Source organism: Oreochromis niloticus, linkage group LG7 (assembly GCF_001858045.2).
Source record: "Oreochromis niloticus isolate F11D_XX linkage group LG7, O_niloticus_UMD_NMBU, whole genome shotgun sequence".
Taxonomy (NCBI): Eukaryota; Metazoa; Chordata; class Actinopteri; order Cichliformes; family Cichlidae; genus Oreochromis; species Oreochromis niloticus.
Genome location: NC_031972.2, coordinates 49,732,453 through 49,743,459, shown reverse-complemented (window position 1 = coordinate 49,743,459; position 11,007 = coordinate 49,732,453). Strand labels below are relative to the sequence as shown.

The following is an 11,007-nucleotide window of genomic DNA, read 5'->3' as shown; positions in this document are numbered from 1 at the left end:
TCGAGTGCGAATCGGATGAACCCAAAATCTCAATTTCTTTCTTCTTTGATTTCGACTCAGAACGCACTGTGGATAGAAATAATGCTTAACTGAAATCTGTGGAGTGATTGTGTAACAGCAAAGTTGGTAGTAGAAGAATTACTTACAAATCAGGAACCTTTCTTTAGTGAGATTTGACTGTTGTCCTTATTCATCCCTGGGACCACTGAAATTAAAGTTAAGTGCCTTGAGGTGGCTACAAGTGGTGAGACTAGCTTCAAGGATCCTCTGATAACAAGTCCCTTTTCAATTGGGGAAAAAACTAATGAGTGCCAGATTAATTAATGAAGGGAAATGATGATATTTGCAACTTTAATTTGAATTTATCAACATGGCTAGAAATTTTATAAACCAGGAAATGATTAGATTAATTGGGGAGTTAAGCAGCTATCATTTATTCATTTCTTTCTTTCTAATTTTAACATAATTTGTCTGTTCTGTTCATTATTTTGCATTTGTTGCTGTTCTTTTCATTTTGTCATGTCCCTTGTCTGGCTCCTGTTTTAATTTAACCTGTTATTTTCTCACCTGCACCTGTTTCTCCTCTTTTGTTTTGCCTCTGGACACGCTGCCCCCGTAAACGACCATCACCAGCACCGGCGGGCTTTGTGAAATCGCCTCTTTCTGAGACTAAGCTCACAGGTGACACCTTTGAGCTGTACTGTGACGTGGTAGGTAACCCCACCCCCGAAATCCAGTGGTGGTACTCTGAGATCAACCGAGCCGACTCTTTCAGGCAGCTGTGGGATGGCGCCCGGAAGCGGCGGGTGTCCATCAGCACCGCCTACGGCATCAATGCTGTGAGTGTGTTGGGGGTATCGCATCTCACGCTAGACGATTCTGGGACGTACGAGTGCAGAGCCAGCAATGACCCGCGGCGTAATGACCTCCACCAAAATCCAGCCACCACCTGGATCCGTGCTCAGGCCACTATAACAGTGCTGCAGAGTGAGTGGTCAGTGTAGAGCGATCCTCCCCCAGTTCCTGTGTGATTCAGCCTCCATCATACCTCTCCAGAGGAGCAGTAGCTTCCTAAGTAGGTGCCACCCTCCCCCACAGACCTGAGAAATGAGGAAAAAACACCATCCTCTCATCTTCTTGTTATCTTTAATAAGCAGAGCTGAGTAGTATTTCTTTAATGCTCATCCCACATTTCAATAATTCCTTCAAACTAGAGCTCACAGAGCCCAGTTTTTTCCTTCTTTTCCTCCCTTTTCTCCTCTTTTCTTCTAATTTCCCAGAATTATTAATTATAATTGTGATTTTTCTCTCATTGTTGTAACCTGCTTGGTATTTGGCATTTGGTATCATCTTCATCACAGCCATGATTTATTTGGAGAGTGATAGCACGTCTCATTTCTGACTCATATTAGCACTAACAGTAGTTTCTTGTTTGCTCACCAGAATCACAGTGTTTTTTCTAGAGACATGTATCTTCTTCAGCAGACTGCCTTATAAAAGGACAAAAATGGGGGTCAAATCTCTATACAGTTTTTTTCTTTTTTTGGGGAGGGGGGCTGAGTACCTGCCAGCACAAACCTGCAGGTGCTTCGTGTGCAGACTGTGTTTTAGGCCATGACTACAGATTAAGAGCTTCACTGGTGTCTAACTGTGCAAACAAGACATAGATAATCAGGATTAAGCAGAATACCAACTCTCCAATTAAGATCTTCATTGTTTAAAAGCCAACTCAAGCGAGCAGCTTCGGCAGGTTAAATTTCTGCGGGATGCAAATGAGGAGGCAGATTTTTATTGTTGTAAGGGGTTCATTTTAAGCTAATAAATCTAATCTCTAAATTAAGTGGAGGGATATTTTCATAAAAAAGCTAAATCAGCTGTGGTAAGTGCAAAGAATTGGTATAAATAACATTAGTGTGCTTCATAAAAATTGTTCTGGAGTCACTGTAATGTGAAACCTGCTTTTATCCACCTGCACTGTAACAGATGTATACTTATCATCATGCCTCACACAAAACACATCCACCTGCTATAATTAAACCAAGTGTTTCTTAAAAAGAGAAAATTCATCCAAAGCTTGCCTGTAATCCAAAAGCTGCATTTTGTTCTGTAAAGTTATATTTGGTAATGTAGTTGTTCGAATGGGTGTATTTCATGTCCAGCTACCCAGAAAGTGAATGGACCTTTTCTTCAGCAGGCTGGGATGCCCAGAATAATTCCTCCCACTTTAAACTATTCCTGAGCAGTATTGAAAAAACGACCAGTCGTCTGTAGTGTCTGAACTCTACATCTTCCAGCGCGCCTTCACCCACTACTTCTGTTGTGGCTGAGCTATGCCTGTCTTGCAGAGCCGTCGATCGCTGCCTCCGAACACATCACGCTTCCAGTGGAAGGAGAAGGCCTCACGCTGCAGTGCAACCTGACCAGCGCCCACAGCACCGCCCAGGAAAGCTTCTGGATGAAGAACGGCGAGGAGATCCCGGAAACGCGCGACTCAAGCAAGAACACTGAGTACAGGTATAGATGGTCAGCTTTTTTCATGAGTGCGAGAGGAAGAGGTGTTTAGCAGCCTGGCGTGCGTTCATGTGAGATGTATTTCTGCTCCGCAGGGTGAACAGACCAAGAGCAGACGACGCTGGAGTGTACATGTGTGTCTACACCTTCAGCATGGCTCCTTCGGCCAACGCCACCATCGAAGTTAAATGTAGGTGTTGATTGGCGCCCTAAAGCCGTCTTTGCAATTTTGAGGCCACATTAGAGATGCCACCAATAAAAATGGCCTTGAGGACTTGTATCGCTGTCATGTGAGGACCTGTGATCTCAAACGGCTCTGCTGGCTGCCCAGGGGCAGCCGGTGCCCTTGACACCTCCATCAAGCCAGTGCCCGGCTCAGTGGCAGCAGATGGTGTCTTGTTTGTCTGATGGAAAGGGATTATGTCTCAACGGTAAAATCTGGTCAGCCTTTTCTGCTGTTGCATTGCAATGGAGGCAAATTGGATTTCAGGGGCAGTTTTCTTGATATTATATGGGGCATTTCTATTAATGCAGTCCGTTTTATAATATACTGAGTAATGCACACAGTTTATGGTTACACTGGCTCAAATACTCTTGCTAGATTAAATGTAATGCTTTATGTTTGAAGTTCACTTTCATACACACAAATGTTTGTCTCTGCATTGTAAAAAGACTACTGGAATGACCCCTGCTAGGTGCTTCAGTGCTTTATTCTTAAAAAAAAGAAATTGTGATTGACCTCATGTGACTGTTTTAGTGCAAGTTATGTTTAGCTTTTACTCAGATTACTTCATAAACGTGCAATGTGGTTAAAAACAATACAGCCAACAGTGAGAGCATTATTATCAGTTTCAACTTGGAAAAATAACAAAAATTATATTATTATCGTTATTTTTTTTTAAATTGATTTCTCAAATGTGTTTTGTGTTTTAGCTGCTCCTGAGATTGTAGGCCACAAACGTAGTGAGAATAAGAACGAGGGCGAGCACGCTATACTCCACTGTAAGTCTGTGGGCTATCCTCACCCTGTGTGGTCCTGGCGCAGGAACGACAAGGTATGTCATATGAATTTAAATGATACTGCTTAGATATCATTTGTGATGTTTAGATTTTATGATTTTAAAAAGATTCTAAGTCTCATATGTACAGCAACTGGTGGTAAAGTAAATCTCCTGCCAGTAATTCAGCCTAGCTACCTAAGCAGAAGGTCACCATTAAGAACACTTAAGGTTAAGAGGTTAAAGTCCACAAATCCCACAGCTGCAGTTTAACACAGGAAGGATTTTATGTGTTTGACTTACTCTAAATATTAAAGCTCAACAAGAACATTTACGATTAACAGAAACAATAAATGGAAAATATTGTAGATCAATTCTTTAATTGATCTACAATAAATGGAAACATTAAAACAAATCCAAAATAAATATAAACACAACACCCACCGATATAACACTTTCTCCTGAAAAGTATCACACTCAGGCACGACTGTTGTTTTCAGTCTGATTTTATGTAAAAAAAAAAAGCCCATGGTCATAGAAAGTTTATTAAAAAAACAATAGCTAACCTTTTAAAATAAAAGTGAAAATACTCTTTTCAGTGTACTTTTACTTTAGTATAACTACATTAATGTAGTTAAAGCTAAGTTTTATTGGTAAAAATCTATTTCAAAGATGCCATTGAACTCCAAAATGAAGTAGAAAAATGGATGTTTAAGCCTTTACTCCTGGTAAAGGCTTAACATTTACTCTTGGTGCTTAAAGCCAGTTTGAACAAATGCTTGTAAAGCAACATTAATAAGTACATAATTACCCCTTAGTGTTTATTTTTACACACTTTTTACGTGTAAGTAACTGTAATTGCTAACTACTGTAGTAGTTAGTAATTACAATACAATTACTATTAGTTAGCAGTTCCTATATTAGTTGATATTGTTGTGTAGTGTTAGATCATATTAGTCACTAAATTAGGTACACCTTGCTAGTAGCTGGGTTGGACCCCCTTAGACCTTCAGAACTGCCTTAATTCTTTATAGCATAGATTAAACAAGGTGCTTGAAACAATCGTCGTCTCAAAGGTGCTCCATTGGATTGAGATCTGGTGAATGTGTAGGTTATTTTAGGAACATTGACATGTTCAAGAAACCAGTTTAAAAATATATTAGCTTTATAACATGGTACATTATCCTGCTGTAAGGAGCCATCAGAAGACGCATACACTGTGTGGATCGGCAACAATACTCACGTAGGTCGGTGGTGATTCAGTGATGCTCTGTTCGAGTTAAGAGGGCCAAGAAAATACCCCCCACACCATTAGACCACCACAACAGCCTGAAATGTTGATAAAGGGCAGCATGGATCCAAGCCTTAATGTTGTTTATAAAAACATCCTACCATCCAAATATTGAGGTAGAAATTTAGACTCATCAGACCAAGCAACATTTTTTCAACCCTCTATCATCCAAATTTGATGAGCCCATGTGAACTGGAGCCTCCTTTTCCTGTTCTTAGATGACAAAAAGCAGCACCTGATCTTCTGCTGCTGTGTCAAGGTTGGGCGTGCTGTGCGTTCAGAGATGCTCTTTTGCATACCTTGATTGTAACAAGTGGTTATTTGAGTTACTGTTGCCTTTATCAACTTGAAGCAGTCTGGGCATTCTCCTCTGACCTCTGACATCAACACTGCATTGTCACCCAGACAACTGCAGCTCATCTTTTTCAGATGATTCAGAGATGGTTGTGTGGGGAAAACCCAGTAAATCAGCAGTTTCTGAAATGCAAGTGGCTTAAATCACCTTTCTTTTCTGTTCTGATACACAATTTGAACTTCAGCAGGTCGTTTTGACCATGTCTACAAGCCTAAATGCACTGAGTTGCTGGAATGTGATTGGCTTATTAGACATTTGTGTTAATAAGCAGCTGAACAGGTGTACCTAATAACATGTCTGGTGAGTTTATAATATCCCATGATCTAAACTAAGGCACAAAAAACTGTCCATGTGAAAAAACTGTCACTGCCAAATCATCAGGATGATTCGTTGAATTTCTCTTCATTCCCTCTTCGTAGGACTTTGAAAACACAACACGCATCTACATCGTCAGCAAAGACAACTACACAGAGCTCCACATTCTGAACCTGGACATTAATGAAGATCCAGGCGTGTACGTCTGCAACGCCACCAACATGATTGGCCACACTACTGAGAAATCTGTGCTGAGGGTTCGCAGCCGCTTGGCCCCCTTATGGCCTCTCCTGGGGGTTTTGGCTGAGATCATCATCCTGGTCATCATCATCGTTGTTTATGAGAAGCGCAAGAAGCCAGAAGATTTACAAGACGGTGAGTCACCGCTGATGATGCTTAGGAATGTTTTATTAGTCCATTGTTTAAATATAAGTGGGGATAGATTAGCTGCGTTCAGCATACAAATGAAATACCTAATGGGTCTGTCATGTGTGAGCTTGAAGGCTTTTCTTCACCAGGTGCACCGGCAGAGTTGCCTGACACTGTGCCCATCGCTGTGCCCGCGTTCAATAATTCAGGCAGTGAGGCTGACCCAGAACGCAGACACTGTTGCACCTTGTCAGGACAATATCATGCCTTTAATATTAATGAGAAATATGATACTGCAGTGTTGAGGAGTTGGGCGGTTTCAATTATTAATACCTTTCCAGGGACCTTGTGGTGTCCTCAATGCAATGTCCCTAATGCAAACTTAACTATGAGACTCGTAATTTAGCTGTGAAACCTGAGTATGCCATCCTGCGATTTTCTGATAGCGCTGAGCACTTCATTTGAGAGTCTAGCTACGTCATATATTATGCATTAACGGTATTTGGGCAACCTTTTCCTCTCAAACAGAATTTTGATGTTGTCACATGCTGATTAGCTGTAGCACCGAGGGAATGACTGACACCTAAGAGCTGTCGGTGGCTTTCACTAACGCCTACAGTCATTGCACTTGAACGTTTTCTCATTACGGTTTATTATTTTATCAGAATAGATTGCAGAATATGGGAGCGATATAGTCCCCTCGAAAATCCGTACAGCCTTTAAGCAGCAAATCACGACGGATGCAGATGGCTTTCTTTCGTGAATTGTTTTACTTGAAACTCTCGGACCTGGTTTCTCTCCGCTTGTTGCATACATTTTAAAAGATTGTTTTAATATCTCCCATCCTCCCCTTTTTCCAAATTGCCTAACGTAAACTGTGTTTGTGGTAAGTGAGAGACTTTGCATGCCTCGTGAATTTCAATAAGCATTCAGCCTCATCATCCTCCCGTCTGCGGCACATTATAATCAGCTCTTTTAAACGTTTCTGTTCCAAACTTTAGGTTTTTATTTGTTTTAATAAAATGATTATGCCATGTCTTTGCATCACGCTCATAAACATAATCGCCGCAGCAGAGAAATGGCATGTAGCACTGTAAGGAATTTGAAGTGTTTCGTCACTGTTTGAAAGCGCTGCGCTGAGTTATCACCGCAGTACGGGGCTGATATTCATGGACCTGCTTCTCGCTAATCTCCTTGAGTGAACAGATGTTCTTTGTGAGCGCTGCTTGTCTGTGCATGACTACAGTATTTTTTTTCCCAGTTTAAATTCTGCCTGTTGTTCTCAGTTGCTTGTGCATTTTATTGTAATGTTTAATTACACTCTGTGTGTTTTGTGTGTTCTCATGAGCTACTTTTCATTCTGCATCCATTTCATATGTATATATATATATACATATATATACATATATATATATGTATGTATATATGTATATATATATATGTATGTATGTATATATATATATATATATATATATACATATACATATACATACATATACATACATATATGTATATGTATATATGTAGTTTGCTCTTGTGTTACCTCACCTAGGCTATGTTTTTATTTGGTAACAGTTTGTACTCGGAAACCGCAGCCATAGAGATTTTTAGGGCACTAAATGTCAGCTTTAAGCAAAACACCTCATCAGCGTGTGCAGCTTCTTTGCGATTATTTTATTTTTTTTGGTGTTCATTTCTCCATATTTTCCTCTTGCTGCCACAGATGATGACCTAGCTGGACCAGTGTAAGTATAAACATTTCACCTCTTACCACCTTATCTCTGTTTAGCTTGGTAAAGTAATGTGTGTTTTGTTGTAGATTATCATGATGTATCTACTCCAGACAGTCTGTAGAGCTCACTGTGAAGTAGTTCCTAAAACTGGGTCACAAATAACGGTGAGCATCATGTCCTAGTATTTCAGATAAATCACCGGACGGTATTTTAAGGTCAAGTTTGGACACTGTTGCTGTGACTGACAAGTTGTCCGGATTAGGAAAGTCCTGCTTAAGCCGCCCATGTTTGGCAGTGAGAGGCAGTATGCATTGTTCATTAAATGTTTTTTAACGCGCTACAACATAGTTTCAGGCAGATGTGTTATTTAAGGCATAGTTTTGTTCTTCCTGTTTCCCCTCCTGGCTTCAGTAATCTATTGACAGGTGTCCTGGTAACCTACATTTTAGTTACCTAGTATCTTTTTTGAGAGGAAAAAAACTTACCTCACTGGAACACACACAAAAAAGAACAGAAAAAACTCTCAGCATGTAAAAATTATGCTTAAAAATGTTAAAAAAAAACATTTACATAAATGGTCCTGGGTCTGGTTTTGTCCTTGCTGCAGTCTGAATGTAAAAGATGGACGTAGCCTCAGATCTAAAAACTGTAATCTAATGCGAGAGTGCTTTATACCTGCATTCTCTTTAATGGCCAGCAGGGGGCAACAAAATGTCTATAGAAGTCTATAGAAGCAAAAACTAATATGGTTCCCACATGACTTAATATCTCAGTAAACATTTTCCTCATGTGTTTATGGGCTCAGTCACTAGTTTTAAGTCGTGTTAGAGAAAATGTGATGTACATTTTTTTATCTTATTGTCCCATTTAGTGTGAAATACATTATAGCATGGGTGCCAAATATAAGGTTCGGGGGCCAGAAGTGACCCAATAAAATATATATAGGACAGTCTAAGCAGTGACCTACAAGATTTTTCTCTAATTTTACATTTGCCATGTAGAAAAACTGACATGTGCTGTTGAAATTGCACTTCTTTATATTATATTAAGATATCTCAGGGATTAAATGTGTAGCTAAATGTTTTTAGACTGACAGAAAGTGGAGTTTCACTCATTTGGCCCACATAACTGGGCTGTACTCGGCCCTCGATGTAAAATGAGTTTGACATCCAAGCACTATATAGGCTTAAAGGTTTAAAGACTAGACATGACAAAAGGACTAAATGACAATGCTCTGGCTATGTCCATCTTTGATATACAGTTTATGGCTGCGAACATTAGTAGTAGTTGTTTTCGTCAGTGCTTCCATTAATAACCCTGATCCCATCATCAAGGCATCAGTCAACTGTCAACATCAGTCAGTTTCATCTATAAATAAAATGATGGTAAATTTCTACCACAAGCTTGCAGATGTTAAAATTGGTTAATTAGCAGCCTGCAGCGCTTATTTCATGTCATGAAACAGAAAGCCGAGCTTTAGCTGTTTTTATTTCATACACGACAACAATCATTTTACAGTTGTTAGGACTGAGATCACGAGTTTCTGTGTGTGACGTGTGTTCAAAAGCTTTATTTAAATTTGGCTCATCTCCGTTCAAGATCATCTTCTCGATCATGCCCAATCAGTTTCCAGCATAGCTGCTATTCTGACCACTTCTACTGTCTCTGTAATTTTTGCCAAGAGACCAAATATCAACCGACCTGATTTATTTTTTTCCCCCTATGAAGGATTTGTGAAAGAGTGCCATCTTGTGTCATCATGAGCGTAGGTAGCTTGATGAAAAATCATGGGTCACCACGCAGACCGCTTGATATTTGATATTTGAAGTGTCCAATCAAGTGTTTGAACACAAAAAGCAGCAGCCTTGCTGAGTAAACTGTAAAGGTGCATGAGAAGATAACCTTGAATTTGAGATTTGCCATTTACACCACAAGGCGTTTTGGTTTTTCCTTTTTTTTTAGGGATTTGATCACAGAACTGCTTGATAACACCTCATATATGCTTCATTTGAGATGAGAGCTGATTGTGTGTTTTACTTCTTTGTAAAGGAAAACTAACTCAACCAACAACCACAAAGACAAGAATCTCCGCCAGAGGAATACAAACTGAGCAGCCTGTCTGCTGAGTAAGTATTAAATTATTAAGAGAAGCCCTGATAATAAAGACCCGTGGCCACAAACCCAAGATGACTGATTTAATTTGATTTAATTAAGTGTAATTACATAGCACCAAATGAGATCAACAGTTGCCTCAAGGTGCTTTATATTATAAGGTAAAGACCCTTCAAGAATACAAATTGACTATACGAAACAATAACTGAATGCTTTTGTCACGCAGGATAACTCATATATACTAATAGATCGCATTGACACTGGGCTAACGAGCTGAATCTTCTCCTTTCTGCAGGTCTCATTACACATGTATTGACCATATGAAGGTAAACAAGAATGGACTCCATACCCGTTGTTTATAGGACGCATCTGCCATTAAAAGTATGGTTGTGGAGGAATTAAATGAGGCATGCCTTATGATTTTATTGTGTAAGGGTGTGAGGTCAGGAGGTACCCAAACCATTATAGAGTTGTTAACATTATAACCATTGTGACTGCATGCGGCTGTTGACGTTTATTATTTTTCCCCACCCTCTTAACCACTAATTTAACATGTTTACTACTTCTAAAAATAATGCATGCAAGACGTTGACCTTCTGTTTGATGCAGAAATGGCTTTTTTTTGGTTTTGGTTTGTTTTTTCTCTGAGAGTGGCTTCATTTTAATAATCTGTACTGTGTGTTTTAGAGGAAAAACGACACTCAGCAAAAGAAAATACCACCATAATCTGGTATGACAGATGTGTACAGTTTTATCATCCTGCTGCATACCATTGGTTCATTTTATCCGACAGTATCTATTACATTTAAGGGCTTTGCAATGTCCCTCTAAATTTGATTAAGATCTACTGTATGTATGTACTGTATGTATTAAATCACAATAACTATGTATCAGATCACCATTAATATAAAGACTATCCATATTATATGATGCACTTAAATGTTGAAAAGTATGAAAAAAACCTGTATAAAAGCCTACTTTAGGAAATCTGTACTAATCATTCTAACGGATTATTTTATAATTATGTGTGTTGTACAGCATGGCTATTATCCTATGCAATTATCATCCATATCAATATATTGCAAATCATTGCAGCTTTTGATTTCTCTGTGACAAAGCTTTAATCTAGTAGGATCACCGTAGAGCGTTGATGGCACACAACACAGCTGCATGAATTCTCGACAGCTTACGTGGGGCAGAAAGGAAAGCCCGCGTCCGAGCTGACACATGTGAAGCAATTCCAAGATCCCGAGTCATTTTTAAAAATAAATATTTTAAAAACTCAAACGTGTCTGGCAAATCAGTTTCTTTGCAAAACACACA

The 11,007-nt window shown here is 39.3% G+C and overlaps 1 protein-coding gene across 1 annotated transcript; it reads left to right on the top strand.

Annotated features, from left to right (window-relative positions):
• Positions 1-551: 551 nt before the first annotated feature.
• Positions 552-10,971, top strand: nptna (neuroplastin a; the record flags this gene model as incomplete). The annotated part of the gene is made up of 8 exons (XM_025908459.1): positions 552-987; positions 2,346-2,514; positions 2,607-2,701; positions 3,445-3,566; positions 5,575-5,845; positions 7,575-7,584; positions 9,622-9,698; positions 9,980-10,971. Coding segments are annotated over 7 exons (1,164 nt in total), but the record flags the coding sequence as incomplete, so codon positions are not given.
• Between the last annotated feature and the right edge of the window lie 36 nt (positions 10,972-11,007).